The 22,165-nt window shown below is 45.2% G+C and overlaps 2 protein-coding genes across 5 annotated transcripts; both read right to left on the bottom strand.

Moving 5' to 3' along the window:
- Positions 1 to 8,900: 8,900 nt before the first annotated feature.
- Positions 8,901 to 18,123, bottom strand: LOC133925088 (DNA-directed RNA polymerases IV and V subunit 2-like). Of its 4 annotated transcripts, none has more exons than XM_062370920.1 (8): positions 17,801 to 18,123; positions 15,771 to 16,389; positions 14,935 to 15,141; positions 13,208 to 14,088; positions 12,816 to 13,107; positions 11,345 to 12,283; positions 10,246 to 10,517; positions 8,901 to 9,688 (listed from the first exon to the last, which is right to left on the bottom strand). In XM_062370920.1, exons 2-8 carry the CDS (start codon positions 16,362 to 16,364, stop codon positions 9,187 to 9,189), a joined length of 3,687 nt encoding a protein of 1,228 aa, XP_062226904.1. In that variant the 5' UTR covers positions 16,365 to 16,389; positions 17,801 to 18,123; the 3' UTR covers positions 8,901 to 9,186. The 4 variants fall into 4 exon arrangements, with proteins under 4 accessions (XP_062226904.1, XP_062226906.1, XP_062226905.1 ...); XM_062370922.1 differs by having other exon boundaries at positions 17,805 to 18,123; XM_062370921.1 differs by having other exon boundaries at positions 17,833 to 18,123.
- A 1,254-nt stretch (positions 18,124 to 19,377) lies between these two features.
- On the bottom strand, positions 19,378 to 21,794 carry LOC133925087 (uncharacterized). Its single transcript, XM_062370919.1, has one exon. It carries the CDS (start codon positions 21,651 to 21,653, stop codon positions 19,668 to 19,670), a length of 1,986 nt encoding a protein of 661 aa, XP_062226903.1. The 5' UTR covers positions 21,654 to 21,794; the 3' UTR covers positions 19,378 to 19,667.
- Positions 21,795 to 22,165: the final 371 nt, after the last annotated feature.

Genomic DNA, 22,165 nt, shown 5'->3' with positions numbered 1-22,165 from the left:
AGCGTGCCCCGAAAGGGAGGGCACGAGTTCCAAGGCGCTATAAATGGAAAGACAGTCATCATGACCTCTGCGCGAAGTGACGGGGGTTGAAAACGCGCCCCCGCCCGGTCTTCGGTCGTCACGATGTCGCTGGCAAAGGGCGCCGTGGAGAGGGCTCACCAGTAGCCGCAGAGCAGCCCGGCGTGCCCGCCCGGTCTTGTTCGTCTGACACAGCAAGGCGGCAGGCGGGACGCCTCGGGCCTTGCGATGCTATCCCGAGGCGCGCCGGATGACGCGGGATGGGACCCGTGCATTAAATGTCCCCACGCCCTTTTGCCAAGATGTGGCAGGGACTGACACCGAGCGTGGCAGGAGCAGTTGGAGGTGACAGGCCACGCGCCCTCTTAAATGCGGTATCGGGCCTTTCACTGGCTGGCACCTCATCGCTGGACCCCTGTGGGGGCCACCGACGAAGGGCTTCTTGGGCCGTCGGGGAACCGAGTGCTCGGGGGTCACTATTCACCTCCCCGAGCACTCTCTCCTGGAAACGCCCTCTCTTGGTTCTCGGGGAACCGAGTGCTCGGGGGCCACTGTTCACGGCCCCGAGCACTCTCTCCCGGAATCGATTGTTTGGGTCCTCGAGGAACCGAGTGCTCGGGGGCCATTATTCGCAGCTCCGAGCACTCTCTCCCGGAACTACCTTTCTTGGGTCCTCGGGGTCCTCGGGTGCTCGGGGGCCACTGTTCGCAGCCCCGAGCACACCCTTCCCGGTACTCGGCTTCTCTGGTTGTCGGGGGACTTGGGTGTTTGGGGGTCACTGTTCATGACACTGAGCACTCTCTTCCCGGTCACTTGGTCTTCGCGGATCATCGGGGAATCTGGGTACTTGGGGACCACTGTTCGTGGCCCCGAGCGCCCTCTCTCGAGATTTAGTCTTTTCGTACCTCGCAGAGATGATCCCCGTGGGAAGGCGCCACGTGGCAGATTGCTGGCCCGACCTCGGGATTCGGGGACCCCTGGTTCCTGATTCACCGACACTACCATTGTATTTGCTGCTCCAGCGCTAAAGCGCTTTAGAAGTACACCGGAGCAAGATGTCAAGCCTAAAGAGAGGTGGCTTGGATAGCTCCTCAGGAGATAGCACCTAGCCATTCTGGACGGCATCAAGAAAGTCAGGTAGTTTAGTCCAGAAAGCCTTGAAGTGAAAACGTCTGCGCCTCTGTGTGTACACCAAAGATGACAACAGGAGGGGGCAGCGGTCCGAACAATCGGAAGACAAGGCTTGCAGGAGACAATCTGAGAACATGTCGTCCCATTCTGTGGACACTAGTGCTCTGTCAAGCCTCACCAGCTTGGGGGAGGCCCTCTCATTGGACCAAGTGTATCAACGGCCAACAAGATGAAGATCCTCGAGCTCCTCTCCTGCGATGAACCGCCAAAACTGCATAATAGATCACCTGTTGAGCTTGACAGTGTTCTTATCCGAAGAAAAAAAGATCATATTGAAATCTCCAATAATTAGCCAAGGACCAGGCATCAGCACGCGAATGATAGCAAGCTCAGAGAGGAAGGAGTCCTTAAGGCTCTCGTCATTGGGGCCATACACAGCTGTCAAGTGAAAGGAGCTGTCTGTTGGTGAAGAAATGAGGACGCTGATCGAGTAACGAAGCACTTGTATAGTTGTTAAAGAAAAAGGTTGCCAGCAGGCAATGATGATGCCACCCCTAGTGCTAGCGGCTGGCAAGAAGGAGAAGTCAGAAACAATGGGCCCGCAGAGCTCATTAACAAGAAACGGAGTAACGACATCAAGCTTAGTCTCAAGTAAGCACACAACATAAGCACTGTGATATGTAATCATGGATTGAATGATGTCACGACGGGCCCTAAAGTTGAGGCCGCATACATTCCAACTGAGAATGTTAAAATTATCCATGAAAGTGGAAACGACAACATTGCATGGAGGCACCTAGCAAGCTAGGGCCTCCGCGGCTTGCGCGGTGGCGCTGCATATGCCTGGCAAGTTTGTGTCGTAATGGCCTTGTCATCCTTGGCCAGGCCAAGGCGTTGCATGAGCAGAGCCTCCCCTCTCTTGGTAGGTCTGATCGAGGAGATGTTGGCCGAGCAACCAACCGCTTACTCCTCGAGGTGCAAATTCCAAGCACGGGAAGGAGTTAGAAGAACGGGTCGGCATTGCCAGGGGGTGGGAATCTCCCTAGAAAGTTTTTGGAGGAAAGAAGCCGACGCTGCCTCGACCGTGTCGCCCGTCAAAGCATCTGGGGCAACTGAAACAGCGCATGCGTTCATTGGAGTATCGTCTGCTTGCTGCTGAGACACGGTGCAGGTCATCCGACAACAGGCCCGTCTACGAAACCGACTGCCCAAACGCAGAGAGGAGGAGCACCGAGCAGAGCGAGCGGCGAATCGACAACCACAACCCATATAGTGTGGGCCATCGTAGAGGCGACCCAAGTCTTCCTAGGAGGTGGGCTCTAGACTGGGATCAGCAATGGAGAGAGTGGGGGCCTCAGAACCCAAGGAATGAATAGTAGGTGGCACACGACACGCACGCCTCGAGTATATGAGAGCAATGCGTCGAGAGTCAGCAAGTACCTCGCGACCATGTTTGACTTTGGTGGCACAACGATTGAGTTCCTCTAGCATAGGGTTGTAGGCACTCTAATGGGTGTCACGTGTGGGAGGATAGATTGCGATAGGGTCGTTCTCCCTAGACCATGATGCACCGAAAGTAGACAACACAATGCATGCGCCCACAAACGATGTGAACAGGCCCATCCTCGAGCAGCGTGATAGGGAAGGATCTGAACTGGATATGCACGGATGACGAGGATAACGAAATGACGCCTTCCACCCATCAGACACCGTGAGGATGGCTACGCACTAGTGATGGTCCAGATCCAGCCTTTGTGCATGGCAATGGCAAGAAGGACAACTAACGCCCCGGTGGAAGGCTAGAATGACCCATGCCTCCCTCGCTGGCCTCATCTCCGAAGGAGAACATGCCGCTGCTACTGGAGGAGGAGGGTGTCCGAAATTGCACCAAGGAGACGAGCTGGATGGAGACATCATATCTTAAGTTCCTCACCTCCGAGATGTATGGCGGAATGCAACTGAAGAGTTGCTGCATGATAGGGTCGCTATACCGCAAGGAACGGCCTGGCTCTGGAACATCCATTACAACATTGCTGGGGATTTTCTCCATAAAATCACACAAAGCAACAACACAGAGATCCGCAAGGTTTGCCCTATCTATAAGGGCGACTTCATCCTCTAGCCTCTCCACCCAGCAATGGTTGCCTAGTAGGTATTGAGCCGTAGAAGCCAACCATGTATGAGGCGAGACTCCGTGAAATGAGATGATGACACGGTAAGGTAAGGCGCCGCTGGTCGCATAATCCAGCCTCGTCCAAGGCCAGAAGAACCAGAGTGATTAGGAGATAGAGGCATGCTGCTTGCGGTAAGGATGGATTCACATGCAGCTTGCGACCAGCAGATGATTAAAAAATTGTAGGGGTAGAACACCATAACATTGAACTCCATCGTCGAAACTCTGAGACCACCGGTGATGAAACTAGAGAGCTCCGATAGAAACCCTGTCGGGCGCTGTCGGCGTAAGCAAGGATCACCAAGCGGAGATGACTCTCGTTTGCAGAGAACGTGTTCGACCAAGGCACCACGCATCGCCGAGGTGCCGGGGTGGGGTAGGGACAACAACCTTCCAGGTGGAGGTCTGTGGCGAAACTGGGCCTGCACATGCTGGAGGAGAACCTGAAGGGGTGGACCTGAGGGCCGTGGTCCCGGAGGGAGTGGAGCCTCCCTGAGAGCCATGCTGCTCAGACCCAGCGAAGAGAGGTGGCGTAGCGGCCCGGGCCGTCGAACCCACCGGAGTGGAGCCATTCGGGGAGATGCGACAGAATTGACGGTGACGGTCAGATCCCTCTGAACTGGAGGACGAAGCCCGTGAGCGTTTGCAGTATTTGGCATGATGCCAGAAGTCTTTGCAACAAAAGCATCTGGTGGAAGACGGTAATCCGCACGACGATGCGTAGTAGACAAGCAATTGAGACAGTGGCCATTGAGAGTAGAGAGCAAGCTTTGCATGCGAGGGGCAGAGTGCAGACGACCAGAGGCAGCCTTCGGTGCCCGAGCGCGATTGTGTTTGGTGACCACAATCCAGCCGCTATCGTCGGCCTAGGGAGGAGGGGTAGGCGGTGCGGGCGACAGGCGAGAAGTGGAGCAGATAGGAAGGGCAGGTGGTGCCCTCCTCGCGGAGGCCATGAAACCAGTGGGAGCAACTTGACGGGGAAGGAAAGGTTCCATGTCATGAAGGATGGATTTTCCTTTGAGAGCGGCCGACAACCTCGTGGCCTCAGGCGAAGGCGAGCACCCGACCAAAGACGCAGAAAGTGGGGACTCGTGGAGCCATCGCTGCAGTTTGGATCTGCCTGTGGAGGTGGCACTAGGGCAGCAGGGTCGAGCGAGAGGGGAGAGGGGAGGAGAGGTCACTGGGGAAACGGGTGGTGGACAAGGAAGGACCGACGGTGGTTGGTGGGTGGACACCGAGCTCAGGGTGAGCGATGGCGGGGGAGAGGGAGGGGAAGCGAACTCCATCAAAACACCAGAAATCGTGCTTTGTATATTCGTATAGATATTGACTTAACATGAATGACCAATGAAAGTAGATGTGGCACTTGCAACACCAGTAACATCATTTGGTAGGGATAGATAAGTTAGTGATACATGTTATAAGTCTAGAAAAGAGAAACCCTAGATTAGCACATACCTAGAGCTCTCATAGCTCATGAATGCAAGCATGATGCGTAGTAATGTGACTTTTAGACTCACATAAATGTTGAGTATCACCGAGAGTTTTCCCAAACACTCATATTGCACCTAAAACTCATAAAGATAGTAACTTGAATAGTGCCACATGAAATGCTTGCAGGGAACTCATGATAAAACCGAACATGGTTCATTATTGCATGCATGTTACCCACATGACCATCATATATACTTAGATGCTTGGTAACACCGAGAGTTCCCCCAAACACTGCACAGTAGCCCTCAAGCCAGAGACTTGTGAAGTGCTTGCAAGGAACTCCTAGTAATACCAAACGTGTGGTCCAATGTTAGTTCATCTCATGTGGTATTTGACCATATGCTATGCTAAACGTTTAGTGACACCGAGAGTTCCCCCACGCACTTCACAAAAGCTCTCAAAGTAGTGCTTTGTGAAGTGATTGCAAAGAACTCCTGGTGACGCCGAACCTAATTTTTCTCCACTATCTTATATCACATGCTGGCCTACTATAATCTCCAAAGTACATGCATTCATAGACCTAAAAGTAATTGTTGCTTGCCACCCAGAGTTCCCCCAAACACTTCACTATGTTTACATCTCTCTGCTAGCCCCATCACCATGCACATAAACATGCACCAGTGCCATGAAATGGAGTGTAGCTACTGAAGTGATTTGAGGAGAACTCCAGATGACAACCAACCAAATTAGGACACTTCATCTCCTGGACAGGACCACTTCGCTTGTTTAATCTTCCCCTGATGATGAGCTCAGAGCTGGCTGCTATTTATAAGCCTAGACTAGAGAGTAAGCTAGCTGCTTCCTCCTGTGGACTGTACGTGGTTCTTGGTCTTTGTAGTGGATGGAGCGGGGAATGCACCTAACCGTGATGCAGCCTAGGTTAACAAGCAGCCGAGCGAAGGAATCTCGTGAGGCCTCTGGTCCGCACTCAGCAGGTTCTGTCTCCGAGCTCCGAATCGCAGAAAGCGCATGCTGCAAAAGCTCCCAGCCTGCAAATTCCCTTATCTCCAGCAGAGCCTCTGTGCCGTCGCCCCGTTTCTGACCACGCATAATCCTTTCAGCTCAACAGCATGTATACGCTCATGGTAGACTCTTGTCAATTACTGGCAAACAATGGCCAATGAGTGTAAAGCTAGCTTATGCCAGTTGCAGGCAAGGGAAGAAAGAAACATGCAAGGTGCACTTCCGTGTAAGCGTGAGTAGTTTGTAGCTGGGGAAAAGCTAACTCTACCATGTGAGTGTTGCCGCATGTAAATGTTTGGTTCCAGTCACTCAGATGCGACCCATTGCAGTAGGCGCATTTAGCAGTTGTGCTCTGGTGCATACTACTGACTTGTACAGGCCCAGTTTAACTGAGATGTGCTACTGGTCTGATTAACCCATGTTGAGCTAGCAGCCTAGCAGAGAAGGTAACTTTGCCGAGAGTATATTTTTTGTGCATCAATACTTGATGAGATTGATTTGTGATTTGTGAGTGAGAGATCACACACACACTCATATATACACACACACACACGAAGATTTCAGTTATCTTTCACGCATGTGGTTGTCGGTGGAATATTATTGGAACTTGGAGGCTCGTCAGTTTTTAATAGAGGATGGCAATCATACAATAAAAAATGATAAAACACATAACCTAATCTGGTATTTCCTGCTATAAAATTTGTCCAAATCCTGTGGGCTAGTTGTGTCATTATGCGTGACTGAATGGGCAGGCAGCATAAAGGAAAAATGCTGGGACACCAAAGAATCAATGACTCGTATTTCCAAATCCCAAAACGCCAAAACCACATACTCAAATGAAAAGCTAGAGAGGGCGTCCAGGTTCAATGTATGCGATCCCTGTCACTGCAAGACATCTTTCAAACCCCACTAGACAAGTTTCAAAGCAAAGTTCAAATTGCAACTCTGAACTTCGGGGAGATGGAGAGCGGGATATTTGCAGTATAAGTAACTTTGAAGAAGCATCATTCGTAAAGGAGAGATGCATCAAAAACTATTCTTCCCCAAGCTGTAGCCTGCGCGAGGAGAGGTGATCTCTCCCATGGAGTTCCCCCATTCACTTCTTGGTTCCTGTTCTTTCCTTCAGGTAGAAAAGATTTGGTTTTGTAATTTCTTGCCTCATAGTCATAGGGAAATGGATTTGTCACCAATCATCGTCATGCATGTTGTAGCTTGATTGTATCGATGCAAATAAATCGCTGATGTTTCTTGATCTTCTTTATTGACTCAAGTTTCTTGTGTGTTTGCTTGCGATCGCCTACAGAAATGAAAATGTGAGTCTTCTAGTTAATGTAGCTTTTTCGTAGTGTTGATATGTAAAGATACGAAGCTTCGATCCTTCTTTCGTGCTTGCTTGAATGGTAAAGAGTAGGCATTTTACAGACGGCTGGAGAATGATTAGAATTTTAGATCACAGATCAGTCAGAAAGAAAGAAAGAAAGAAAGACAAACAAATCAATAGCTCGCCAAACCGCAATCTTTCTGTAATTACATCGCTAAGCCTTATATCGATGAACTCAAATAAACAGTTGGTCAGTTAAGCCAGCTAAAGTCCCCTGAATTTTTCCAGGCAGCTAGTTTCTTATATTCCAGCAAACGACATGTTGTAGCAAAAATGGCCATATTAGATTATAATTATGATTTTGGTGATTAATGATAATATAGTTATTATGACTAACATATTTGTTAAAAATATATGTTAGTAGATCTTATGGTTGCAATACATTAAGAAGTCACCATGGTTAGGACAAAATTTGATTAAATTAGAAAAATCCTAGGAAGATTTGTCCTACCGAAAAATTCGGTGCAGAGGAGTTTGCACTTATCGGAGCATTATGTCCAGAGGCTGATAGTCTCACCGGATGATCCGTGTTTAGGGGTTAAACTTATCGGAGTATTTCTGACAAATAGGAGAAGGCTGACTACCTCACCGGATAGTCCGGTGATCTATACTATGTAACACCGGAACATTTCTTGCAGAGAAGAATACAAGTACAGAAAACTAAAGATCAACTCTCTGAAAGGTCCAATGTTTAGTTTGTGCATATCGGAGTATAGCATCTAAGCATTTCTTGCAGAGGTCACTGCAAGTGCTAAAGAATGAATATCAACTCATCGAATAGTTCGAGGATCACAGATATAGTTGCACAGAAGTATTTTTCAGAGAAAGAAAGAGAATGTTTAACTCATCAGATGGTCCAGTGCACCAGAGTATTTTACATAGAGATGCTGTAAAGGCTCGGATGGCTCAAGATAACTCACTGAAAAGTCTGGTAATAGATTTAAAGGCACACCGAAGTGTCTTGTGTTCACAGAGGCTATGAGTGGAGTTTTAACGGCTAGTTTCTGAGTTGTACTCACCGGATGATACAGTGTTAATACTACTGTTCTCATCGGATCATCCGGTGTTAATAACTTTTCTGAACCATTGAAAAAACGGCTAGTTTTCTGAATCTTTGCGCATTTATCTTTCTACAACAGTTTGCTAAGATTAGCTATAGGTTGTAAAACTCTTTTGAATGGTAAAATAGACACATTAGATAAATCTAAAACATATTTAGATAGATTTATCTTATAAAATTTTTAGAGTTAATTTAGTTTAGATTTTTAAGTGTTCTAACTCAATTTTCTCGTAAGACGTACCGATCCTCACACACGTCCATTCTTAAAAAAAAAAAAAGCAAACGACACGAGCGTTTTCCTTGTTTTTCAACATGGTGAGTTTCTAACACAATCTCCAGACGAAATTCCTACATACACAGTTTGCAGACTGAAAACTCAAGTGTCAAGGCTACGGTAGCATGCTGATTGCTACTGTTGTCATGGAACATTTGCTTCTGACTTGAACATGCAGTCATGAATCATGCCGCATAACCACAACCAACAACAAAGCCTTTTGTCCTAAGCAAGATGAAAGCCAACAAGAGCCACAAAACTCTGCATAACCGCAAAACATCACAGAAACTAGCGCATCTCCAAGCTGCAATAGCGACATTTCCTGATCCCTACGTAGCATCTCTGGTATTCCACAAAAATGAGCAGCTTTAAACAAGAAGGCATGCAATAGAGCAAATTCAGCCAGGAAACAGAAAACGAGCCTTTATTCACTCGTGGGCATCGTTAATTAGAGGAGTCAAGCTAAACAGCACATGATCGTTACAAGGTAGAGGAATGGTCTGATCTCTCACTAGATCGATCCCTCGACTGGAGATATCGTCCTCTTGCCTGTGCAGTTTTACTCCATTGGGCTTGTCCATCCTAGCTATGCCAGCATCACAACGGTAAGAGATTTCATGAGGCTACCTGTCCATAGCGAAATCTCCATATGCTAGCTTGTATGTACATGACTCGATAAAGATTTAATAGTTCTAACAAACTTCCGTCTCAAACTTCAGACATATCCCCATACTAAAGAGCTCCTGGTAGAGCAATTTTGCACCATATGGCACATTGATCCTAACAATGTTCTCTGAAGATTTGCAAAAGCCGCAGTACGGGCCACGGATCTTTTTTCCTCCAGGGACGCACCTCATGATAACATTAGCCACCCGCTCACATGTCTGGCAGGCGTGCATCTGAGAGAAGTCACTGAGCATGAAGAGCCGCTCATGGAGGTTGGCAGCTGCCCCATGGGCGAGGAGGCAATCACGCTCCATTTCTCCAAACTTAACTCCGCCAAACCTTTTCCTGTCGGCGACAGGCTGCCTTGTGAGTGGGTGCACTGGCCCAGTGTTCCGGAATTTCACCTTATCTTCGGCCATGTGAATCAGCCTTTGATAAAAGGTAGGGCCCATGAAAATCAAGGAGTGCATCCTTTCACCCGTTCGGCCATTGAGAACACTTTCGGCTCCCCATCTTGAAAATCCAGCCCTGCAATGCAACAAGATACGTAAATTTTGGAAATTAACTAAATAAGTCACAGAAGAAAACAAGTCTACACCCCAAGAAAATAGCTAAAATATTCTCATACTCAGAGCTATTCCCTGCAAAATTGCGCTTGATCATCTAAAGTAAGATGCTCACTAATGCCAACATGTCGGTGCATGAGTACACTCACAGCTTCATATCATCTACTATTAGCACTATGGATGTCTAGTTTGAGAAGAAAAAAAAAGGCATCAACTGATACATAATATCTGTAAATAAAAACCAACATACTTCCACTATTTGGAGTAAAACTACAAAAAAGATATATACATATGCATAACATTATGTAAAACTTAGGAATTAGGAAACATGTACATTATGCATAGGGTGCATTAATGATGTACATGATTTTTATAAGATGCAACTGAAACAGATTACAAAGTTCTCACTAAAATGCTCAACCCTTTGAAAGCATTTCATCTATTTGTATAGTGTGCAAGAGACTGGTTACTGAATTAGGGAAAGCAACTAATCCATCCATTTAAAAAAGAAACACTTACTTGTGCAACTGTTCTGCAATAACATCAACTGATGCTGTGGTGAATGGTGTAGCATATCTCATTGTACCTCCGAGGGCTATTCCCTTCCCCAAAGCAGCTTCAAGCAGCTGGCCAGGAGTTTGACGTGTTGGGAAGGCATGTGGATTTATCACAATATCTGGGACTATTCCTTGGCGGGTAAATGGGAAGTTCTCCTGAGATTCTAGAAAGCCAACAACACCTTTCTGGCCATGCATGCTGGAAAACTTATCTCCAAGGCACGGTGATCGAACCTGAAATCAGATCAGGTAACAAACTTCATATGGCCAACAAAAGGCAGCACATGCTGTGTGAATGTAAAGGTACACCAAAAAGGACAGGGAAGCATATGCATTCAAAATGTCGCTGAGTCGCCCAGTTGAGAGCTATTTGGCGGTGGTATTACAAGTGTTTAGCAGGGAAAAATATCTGAGGAAAATGGAAAAAAGGAGAGTCAGGCTGCTGGCTCAACCAGGCAAGCAGCCCATCTGGGTCCATCCATCTCCCTAGATTCAAGGAGAGAGGGTATAATTTAAAATTTGAAAAAACAATGCAAGCATGGAACGAATCAAGTAAACTGTTGTCCCCATAAAAGGGTAATGAATTTTAGCAAGTTTTTACATTAGGCATAAACTGATGAAGTATGATATAATCCCTTAATACCATGACCTCGCTGGGGTATCAATGAGTGTACATATGCTTATTTTTCCAATTATTCCCTCTTAGTTACATGGCAAGAATTAGGGTAGATAATTCATTATTCCAAAAAGGAAAGATCAATAAGGCCAACAACAATCCCTCAAGAGCAAGATGATTACTGGGCCCCATAAGCAGCAATTCACTAGTTTGCTAAAGCATGCTACATCATTAGGCACACAAAACAGGCAACACACCCAACTAAGAAGCATTGCAGCTGCCGATGGTTTCTGTCAGTCAATCAGTGGAACAGAGAGAGATCAGGAGTAATACGTGGCATTCTATTGTCTATAAGTAAGATTATAGTATACTTGCTAGTGAAGTCAGAGTTCAAGGAATGTGCTACATAATTGATACTTCTTTGCTAAAGATAAACGTCATTTACCTGTCTTAGAGTAACAACAGCAAAATTCTTCCCTTCATCATTTGCTGAAAGCAAAACTTTCTGTACCATTCCCTTTTCAGTATGCTTCAGCTTAATACTGTGGTCTTCTCCAGTTTCTGAGACTTTCCCGATAACAATGTCATTGGTCTGAAGACTTGCACCAATGTAAGGTAAGCCATCATCATCAAGATTGTCGACCCGTCCTTTCTTGCTTTCCATTTTTCCAAAGTCTATCTTTTCCTTCTTCAGTCGTTTGTGGAAGTCTTTGTTTTCTACTTCTGCCTTATAGCTCCTGAGGTGTTCAGTCCTAAACATACCTCGTTCAAGAGAAGCCCTATTCATAACCAGCGAATCCTCTTGGTTAAACCCCTGATGAACATTGACTGCCACAATCGCATTTTGGCCATTGAAATATTCTGGCCTAGCAAAGTCATCTTTTCTTCCAAAAGTATAATCCGATCTGCCAAGACAGTCGGCTATAACTGTTTTGAAAAGAGGCCTCTGAGGATAATACAGTTGATGAGAAAGAGTATCAACTCTGATGCATGGATTTGTTGTAGAGTATCCAATAGCTTGCTGTGAGTGTTTTTCAGATTGGTACAATACCCTCCGAGCGAAGTTGTGGTTTGCAAAAGGAATAATACCACAACTTAATCCCAGAAGAAAAGAGGGGTCCAGCTCACAGTGAGTATAACCAGAGATCTCTCCTTCACTCCCCAACAAACGCCTGATTCCCCAGGCACATTGTATATCTTCCTCCTCTTCAACACCAATGAACTCAATTATTTCTTGTTGCATTAATTCCTGGAAAGTGTAAGAGCGGCCCTTTGGTTTTCTGATTTTATTCAGATTTTCAACCACAATAAGGGGTCTGAGGATTCGCCCTGCGTCAGAGAACACACGAACCTCCTTTTGGTGCATGTCCCTTTTGATTTCAACCTAATAACATAAAACAGAAAACATAAGAAACATTATAAAGGACATCTTGGCGTAAAGTGTTTGTAAATATTATCGAGAAGGTGTAAACATATCAAAGGAACCAACATCCTCTTGTTTGTCTATTGAGAAAAGGATGCAATCTCAAATTACACTACTCAAACACACATTCAAGTTAGGCAGTAAAGAACCTCTTAATTTCATTGACCAAATTGTGTAAAACATTTATTCTCAAAAAATAGATACTTACAAATATAAGACAGAGCATCAAGATGCACTACAAAATGGCATAGCAGAAATAACAAGCCATGAACTACGGCAAACCATTATTACTCAAGTAGATTGGAATTAAGTTCTATGGGTCCATAGTATACAAAAGACGAAGATTTGACTTTTGCAAAAACTATGACAGATCATTAGGAACTCTTCCGAAACAAAAAAATTAAACGGGTATGGAACCTGCACACCAAGCATCTTGGTAAAAGCTGTACATAAGTTTAGCAGAAAGCCTCTAGCCATGGGAAAGAGAGCAAACCTGTGGATCAATCAGACTGCTGCGTCTCATGCACCTTAATCGCAAGACAAATGAAGCTGAATCAGTACAAGACCCTACCCAATTGCCATTCAGAAAGATCTTGTCCATTCTTGTAACCTTCTCATTAGGAATTTCATCCAGCTTATTCATTCCACAAGAAATGAAGCTGTCAATCAAAGGCTGCACCACCCTAGAGCTAACAATAGCAGTAACAGCTAGATTTTTCACGAGTCCACAGTTTTCACCATCAGGAGTGGACATAAAACAGAGCTTTCCCCAGTAGGACGGATTCCTGTACATAAGGGTTTTATGTTTCAAGTCAGTCTACACTAGGACATACAAAAGCGCAAGATGGACATGCAACACTTGGTTTAAGAAAAAAAATTACTTACGGATATCTCGCGTCACCAGCTTTCCCAGCATAAGCAACCCGCTGACGGGTTTTCCTCAAGTCTGACATCATTTGAAGAGGATTTGTTCTCCTTAGAGTTGCAACAATTCCTGAGCACCGTTCATTTCTTTTGTAGGGATGGCACCAAGAACCAGTGGAAAAGGCACGATTTAGACCGTTAGTAACAATCGATGCATCCAGATAACGCTCAAGATCTTGTAACTCACGGTCACTATTCAAATCTCTCTGAATGGCCTTAACCATGCGTCTCTCTGCATGCCTAATATGTGCCCGAAGTTCCCTTCCAAGCAATTCACCAGCCAAGTCCAACCTCTTGTTCCGGAAATCATCCTTATTATCACACTTGCGCTTCCCAGTGAAAGCCATAAGCAGGCATTTCACCATGTAACCTAAGAAAAGTGCTTTGTTCCTATTTCCACTAATATCAGGAAAGAGAAACCTAGCAACATAGTCATCAAAGGATTCCGCTGGAGGAAATTTTGAATTTTTTATCAACTCATCAACATATTGACAGGCTTTTTCTGAATTACGAAAGCCTTCACACAGTTCATCAGATTCTTTGATAGTCGCAGATATCGTGTTGATAACAGAAGCATCAGAGTCTTGCATATCTATCACATCAAAGGCTTCCTTATCTGATGATATGCCTAGGGCAAAAAACATCAACCAAACTGGCATAGTCGCATACAAAAAGGAGATGGAAATGATTTTACTCCCACTAAAATATTCACTCTTTGTAGATTCAACTAGTTTTACATATATGCGTCTTCGTTTGATTTGAGACATAAAAGAGACAGTCCAGCAAGGACGGTCAGCAATCCAAATCCTGCTCAGGCATCTTTGCTCCTGAGCAATGAATACCTGCAGGTTTGACAAAAATAGAAACATAGTGAGATGGAAGAACATGCTATGTATGGTACAAACATTTTCTTTGCAGAAAAGGGCTGCTATTCTGACAGAGTCACTCCCCAAAAGGAAACACCAAATAAACTTAGCAAATGGTCAGCACTCTGGCTTACTACTTCTAGCTTGCCGGACATAATTGTGAAACGACCTCAGAGTATGTCATCAGCAAACCCTCATTGTCCAACCAAAATTTGAATATCTACTAGGATCTCCACCATATGCTTCTAATAATATATTGCAGCACAAGGAACTGAGCCTAGCTCAGTTGATGGGATGTGTGGGTGTGCACCCCCGCCACCTAGGTTCAAGTCCTCTTCAACTTGAATTTGAGTGCCTATTTCTACTTATATGCAATGCCACATAGTTCCTCCTAGGTTGGTCGAGTTTTTCATCATTCTAAAAAATAATAATATATTGCAGCACATTGAGGCCACATATAGCTAAAACACAAGAAGCCAGTATATGGTACCAGTAGCAGACCAACTCACGTGGCTGCTGTGCCAAAGTTAATTCCTGTGATGACACCCCATGTCTATATAACTACAATTCATGACAACTGTAATAGAGCCATTATGTTTGGTACTAGTGCTTTCACAAAACTATATCTGGACCTCTTTTTTCATTCCTAAGAGTTACCAGTAATGCACATATAAGATTCTTCGAGTTGGAATTTAAGAAAGCTCACAACCCTATAGTCTCATCTCAGACTACAAAAAGGACACTTGAAACATGCGTGATTCAATCATCCTGCATAATACATTAACAAATAATGGAACAAGCAAACAGAGATCAGAGTTATACCTTCTCCATTCCCTTGACCAAAAAGTATCCACCAGAGTCAAACAGGCAGTCACTTTCCTTGAGACTATGCAGCAAGCATAAATTTGATTTCACCATAACTGGAAGGCGACCAATAGATATCCAATGAGTTTCATTAATAAAGTCTCTTTTTTGAACAAAACCATCATTCCCCGTTTTAGACTTGTCACTTTTCTCTAAAGAATAAACCTGATACAGTTGAGAACGCTTCAAACAATCAGTCAGGTGACTGTGACACTCAAATCTGAGTAACACTTTAACACCAATATCAGTGCCATAACTCAATGTCTCTAGTTTCATTATGCACAAGCAGAGAAATCAGCATATAATGTTGCTTGGAATAAGTAAATGTATTCACATAATAATTCAACTAGAAGCCAGTGTGCAGGAAAAAACAACAGCTAATTGTGCTGATGAGTGATGACTCCTGGACTGTTTTGAAAACACCAATCACCCACCCAATTCTAGGTTGCCCTATTTAATGTTCAACCATGGACCATCTGCTAAATTGATTAGGGTACCAGGGAATAATATGACTACCAAATGAAATGCAGACGCCTAAATTTGCTCGGTAGTAAAATAAAAAGATAGATAGCTAAGGTGTTGGTTTATAGGCTTAGTTTATGAGAACAGGACTAAATTTTGTGTTGCCTACAGTGCTTAAAAAGAGGATCATGCCATCCATATCATAGAATTTCGGTATTCTTTTTTTTCTTTCACATCATTGATTCCACAGTTTGTATTCGTGGCATTTTTTCAGAAAATCATGGCATAAAGAATAAGTAATTGGCATATACAAGAATGCAAATACTCAGGACCTGAATATTCACTTCTACTTTAATTTTGGAAGCATATGTCATATTCTGGAGGCGAGCATGCCTCGGTTTAAAATCAATATCAACTTCATCTTTGCCAGACCAAAATACAGGCCTTTGAAGCTTCACTCTCCCAAACTTGATGATGCCATGCTTCCAGCCACCTGATCCTTTCTTTGAAGGATCATAGCCAGGTTCAACAATCACTTCCCCAAGCGAATCAAAAAGCTCCTGGAGCCCATGGGAGACAAACTCATTGTAGGAATTTATCTGATGGCTAATCAGACCAATTTCATCAAAAAAGGACCTTGATGCTTCTTTGCAAAATTTCTCCAAGCTTTCCACACTCATGTCAATTGGAACTTTTGCGTGTGGATTGGAAGAAGACTTTCCTTTGGCACCATCATCAAGGGATGATTTTCCCTTCATATCCACATCCATAGAAGACTGCCCTCTGTCAACATCTATAAGGGACTCCCTGTTTGCCTCATCCACTTTATGGGAATTTCCCAATCCATTGTCATCCATTATCATAGGTTCCAGCTCAGAATCAGAGCCATTTGGTGATTCCTGACTTTCCTTCGGTGGCTCTTCCATTGCGCAAGCACTGGCAGCTAATACCCTATCAAGCATCACAAGATCATCATATAATCATAAATTAGTCAATTAGAAACTAACCATTTCAATAGAAAACATGTCATATATGTTGCACCGTTAAGATCCAGAAATACAGATCATTAATCATTTATGGAGAAAAACGCTCATAACGCGCAGGAGGGCTTGCACGCATGCAGCATCTTCCCAAAAAGCTGGATACCTCAACCTCAGGATGATGTTATGTCTGTTTGGATGTTACAGTATTTCAAAACCACAGTATTCGAAAACTACAGTTTTTTAGATACATGGCATGAAATGTCACAGTTTGTGATTACCACGGTATTTTACAGTTTTGAGCAAAACCAAGATGTGTTTGGCAAACTGCAGTATTTTTATATGGCAATCGTTCGAAAACATAGTTATTAGACTGGCCATTGGTTATAAAAAAGGCAGTAATGTTGTGCACACTCATGGAGCGCTAGCCAGTAGCCAGGACATCCATTAAGTAGCTATATATTCAAATTTTATGACTGCAGTACGGGCCGGTATATTAGGTATGCCAAATTTACCACATGGAAGTTCAAGGCCGGTATATAAAGGCTTTGTTGTTGTTGAGGTTCAATTTTACTCTTGGAGAAAGAAATAACAAACATTCGCTTGTATGTACATATGGTGGACCACATGGCCAGGTCAATTTTCGTGGTACATGCATTATTACGGTTGCTAATCATGCTGCAGTCCGGTGTGGTTACCATCCACGGCACCGTGCAAGAGCTCGGTTTAAATTTTTTTCTAAAACTCCAAAAATACCACTTTGTTGTATCCAAACACCTAAAAGTTTTGAATACAACGGTATCTCAAGAAACCATGGTATTTTCTAAAAACTCCAAAAAAACTACTCATAAAAACAGGGCCTAAATGATTTATACAGCTCAGTACACTGAGTTGCACAAAACATAAGGAGCAAGTGACAGCACAAATCAGAGAAATCCACCCTAACTTATACCAATAGAGTCACGTAAGCAGAAAACAATGATATCAACACCCTGGCTCACCATCATCACTGGTTCACAAACTGAAGGAACTGAATACAAGTCACACATCAATCATTTGCACAAGCAAGTCACAACGGATACCCCATATATGCCACCGGCTGATCTCCCTTTCACAGTACTGAGTTATCATCAGGAGCGGGCTTAACATGGGGCGGGGATTCAGTTGAACCCCAAAAATTCATGGACAATAAACCGCATTGGCTAGCAAGAAGCTCTGCGGTGTCAACTAGGTCAGTTTTGCGCGCTAAAGAAGAAGAACCTAATTGAATCACTCATGTATGTATTGGATTAATAAAGCACCACGCAGCAAACAAATCGACAGAAAACTGAAAATGGAAACCGACTCTTACAACAGGGGGAATCCATCCAATCAAGGGTTACCTACGAGCAAACGAAGAAATCAATCCACGTACGTCTGGATGGAGGTCCACTCAACTAGACCGGCGGCAGTAGTCGACTGAGGAGCGGCGGGTGGAGGATCCGATGGTGGGAGGGGAAACTGCAGGAGGCCGGACGCGCACTCCCTTAGGGGGAGGGGGTGCGCGGCGGCCTCGCCGGATGCGTCGTCCCGAAGCAGAACCCTAGCTCGCCGGAACGACGACTCCGTGCGATGCGAGCGATGCTTCCGAGAGTGGGTGGGAGGAGGGTTCTGTCTCTCTGCGGGAGAAGCGCCTTGGGTCACGAGGGAGGGGTTTAGCGCTGTGTTCAGTTGGTCTTTTCTGGCTTCTCAAGTCAAGTGTTGAGTTAATTTTTGAAAAGTTGATTTTAGAGAAATAAATTAAAGCTTAAGAAACTGTTGAGATGAGCTTTTCTGATTTCTGTTGTACTGGAAAATTAAATTTTTTAAAAAAACTAATGATAAAAGGTCAAAGACAAGGAGAAACAGTTTTTTAACCGAAAGTCAAAATAACTTAGCTCGACCAAACAGACCGAGGTGCGATGTCACCGGTAGTTTTGGCAAGCGAGTCCTGCTATTTAGCGTGCGTGAGTAAGTTTCCTCGCGAATCTCCTGACAGCCTCCGCTCTTTCATTTTTTGAAAACTTTTTCCTCTCACGTCATTTTTTTGAAAAAGTTTGTACGAAGACAATTTGACTTAAAAAATTTTGAGAAAAATTTATACGAAAAAAGTTTTGAAAAAAGTTTACGTGGATCTCACCCAACCGTTGTTCGCTCGAAGCTCACGCGCGCGGACCGTCACGGGCTGTCTGATCGTGAGCGCACGCACGTGTGGGCTTTAGCGGTTATGGGCCGTCCACGTCGCTCGGGCCGTCACGTGCGACTTGGGCCGTCCATGTCGTACGTGGTTTGTTGTCGTAGCGCGCGCGTTCCAAACAGATTTTTCGCTGACAAGCGGGCAACCGGTCGGAAGTGCTCTGTGGGGCCCGGCATCAGTGAGGAGAGGATTCGATCGGCGGAGAAGGATCGGACGTCTGTAGCGCGCTGCAGGACATTGAACGGTGGGCTGCGTTGCCTCGAGCGGATCAAGGAGGGTCGCGTGGGATCTTCTGTGCACGATCACGGTTCATTTCAAGTTTACAGGGACGAAGGATGAGTGACTGAACGGCCTAACGTTAACTAAATAGGCTGCTGAGAGGTTGGTTTTTGAAAAAACTGAAAAACTGATTTACGAAGAAATAAACTAAAAGCTAAATTGAAATGAGTTTTTTTGATTTTTGACGTGCTAATAAACTAAAAATTTATTAAAAAACTAATAACAAAAAAACCATCACAGAAACAAGTTTTTCAGCTAAAAATCAAAAACTTTAACCCAATCAAACACATTCTTAGTTAAGTGATCGGGAAGGCTAAGGGGGCGAAACGACAACACGGTAAGTAATGTCAGCCTTCGCATGTCTTCCGAATTTCACCCTTATTTATTCTGCAACTTCTAATCACTTGTGGATATGCAATTTAAGTTAACTTCTAATCAGACTAAAACAGACGAAACCGTCAGGAAGAAGCAACGATTTCAGAGAATCGGTTTGCAAAATTCACAGAAACAAGGATACAAGCTTATACAAGTTCGAAACCCAGCTTGAAGCAATGAAGCTCTGTACACAAAGGACTAAATGCTGAAAGCACTCTGTAAACAGCAAATATATGTTACACAAGGACCGGTTGCCACATAATCCAGTTCCACTTACGAAGTACAATAAGGGCGCAATGGCCATTTGAAAATCATGCATATGCTACATGCAAGAAGTATAACAGAAAGGCGCGCAAAATGGCCTCAATCCTTTGCTTGTTTCAGGCTTTCGAACCATCAGGATTGGCCACCAGATCCAGGTTGCCTCCAACTCCAAGCATGGACATCAGCCCTCCACCATGCACTCTTCCCTCGGGCACGACGAGCCCGAAGCTCTGGCTCCGGCTCCCTCCGTCCTCCCCACAACCGTTGCCAGCTAGGCGGCACGAAGAAGAGGGCTTCAGTGAGCCAGGGACCAGCACCTGATGAGGTATCAATAGCTTGCCGCCGCTCAGCATGGTGTCTCCTGACGAGTCGACGCAGTCCGACCACGTGCCATGACCCGAAGAGGAGATGGCATGGTCCATGCTGCTACCCGCTGCCGAGGAAGCAGAGACAATGCCGCTGAAGAGGCCAGGCCCGACCATGCTTCTTCCCTGTCCGGACTCAACATCTTGGTTGGAAGCCATCAGGGTTGCATGCGCAGCGCATAAACCGCTCCTTCCCCGGGCAAACTTCTCGCAGCCGGTGCTCCAGGCGCATCGCTTCCCGCCACCATGGGCCTTGCAGAAGTCTGTGCTCCCCTGTGCACTCTTGTCGCACCCATGGAACTTGCATCGCTTGCCACCACCGTGCTTCACACAGCAGTCACTGCGACCACGAGCACTCTTGGTGCAACCCGGGACAGTGCAACGTTTGCCTCCTCCATGCCCGACGCAAAAGCTAGTTCCGCCGTGAACGCTCTTTGGGCACACCCCACCTCCCTCAAAGAGGCACCTCTTACCGCCACCATGCCCTTTGCAGTACTGCGTGCTGCCCTCGGCGCCTCTGGTACAGCCTTCAATCATGCACCTCTTGCCTCCACCATGGGACTTGCAAAAGATGGTTCTTCCTTGTGCACCATTACCACAGTTTGGGTACTGACACCGGCGACCGCCTCCATGCGAGATGCACAACCCAGGTTGTCCTTCAGCGCTCCGCCTGCAGCCCTCTATCTTGCACCTCTTCCCTCCGCCATGTTTTATGCAGAATCCTGATTTCCCTCGTGCTGCTTTCGCACATCCCTGAATGCCGCACCGGCTACCGCCACCATGAGCAATACAGAACTCTGTCTTCCCTTCGGCGCTTTTGGTGCAGCCTAACTCTTGGCACCGTTTTCCTCCTCCATGAGCTTTGCAATATGTTGTTCGGCTCTCAGCGCCTTTATTGCAACCAGGCTTTTGGCACCTCTGACCACCGCCATGGGAAATGCAAAGTCCTGAGGCACCCCTTGCGCCTTTTGAACATCCATTGAACCTGCACTTCTTTGGATGGCGCTGATGACTTCTCTGCTCCCCACTAGTTGTACCGACTACTATATTAGAAGTTGCAGCAAAAGAACAATCAGTTGTTATGGACAGATCAGGGCTAAGCTGAGCCTCGTGATGATTAAGTGATCTATCATGATCGCCTTCAGCATTACATCCAGTTCCATCGTGCTGTTGTACATCAGTCTCTGGAGGTGTTCCATTAAGACAAGGATCGTCTGGCGCAAACAGAAGCGAAAGCATATAACCATCTAAATTCCTTTTGGCTGAAGTTAACCCCTCATCAATATGTGGGAATACGATACCATTTTTTCTTGCATGTGAATACTTCTCACTGCCACTCGCTGTTGTGGGTTGTAAACTTCTTGTGATGCATCTTGAAAGACCCAGCATTAAACCAGGATCGGTTGTGGCACAATGTTGGGTGTGCAAAGTTGCAGATTCATAAGCTTTGTTTCCACCATATGAGTGAGTATCAGCAGAATATAGATTTGGCGTTGGCCCAAGTCCAAGAACAAGCCTGCAGCCATCATCAGGAACAGCCAAATTTTGATCGCCATGCTGAAATGATTTTCTAGAATCGTGTGTTGTTTCTGAGCTCCCGAGGCAACCCAAGTTCACTGCTGATACAGCTAGGTCTTCATTCCTGCAATTTATTGCAGCCGGTTCAGCCTGGGACAATGAAGAAGCAGCTATATGTTCCTTCTCATGAAACCAGAGATTTGTCATATTGAGGTCCATCCTGCTTAATATGAACAAGGTAGGATTATGATAGAAAAAGATTTAAGTGCTGTCTGGAGACCAGATGCTTCAGTCCAACCATCAAAATTCAGACCCCAGCTTTACAACTTTACCACTGAGGAAGCACATAGTATACACGAAATTAAAATACACATGGATGTTCATGCAATGAAGACCACCACTGACAAAACCTGATGTATCAGCTCTGTCCATGAGCATCAAGCTTACTGGTCCCAAATGGCAAAAGATGTTGCAGGACTACGGGCAAATCATTTGCACAGCATCTTATGTGTACAAAAACCACAAATAAGACTTCATATCACGATACAATGTCCTCTGAGATCTGCAAGCAAAAGAGGTAACAAGTGGAATTTAACTAACAAGATTGACACGCAACAACAGAGTACAACTGAACAAAGTTAATGTTTCTGAAAAATGATGAAAAACAATGTGATGGCAAAAAATAAAATTGCAACCATCAAGCTAATTCATGCCATAATTAACTCAATGTT

The sequence above is a fragment of the Phragmites australis genome, chromosome 7, assembly GCF_958298935.1.
Source record: "Phragmites australis chromosome 7, lpPhrAust1.1, whole genome shotgun sequence".
Lineage (NCBI taxonomy): Eukaryota > Viridiplantae > Streptophyta > Magnoliopsida > Poales > Poaceae > Phragmites > Phragmites australis.
This window is presented reverse-complemented; position numbering and strand designations above follow the sequence as displayed.

Excerpts from the sequence above, each read along its gene's own strand:
- LOC133925088 (XM_062370920.1), bottom strand. The coding sequence starts at position 16,364 with ATGGAAGAGCCACCGAAGGAAAGTCAGGAATCACCAAATGGCTCTGAT. Across the intron at positions 13,108-13,207 it reads GCTGGTGACGCGAGATATCC|GAATCCGTCCTACTGGGGAA; the intron begins GTAAGTAATTTT and ends CCTTATGTACAG. Across the intron at positions 12,284-12,815 it reads GCAGTCTGATTGATCCACAG|GTTGAAATCAAAAGGGACAT; the intron begins GTTTGCTCTCTT and ends TTATGTTATTAG.
- LOC133925087 (XM_062370919.1), bottom strand. The coding sequence starts at position 21,653 with ATGGACCTCAATATGACAAATCTCTGGTTTCATGAGAAGGAACATATA.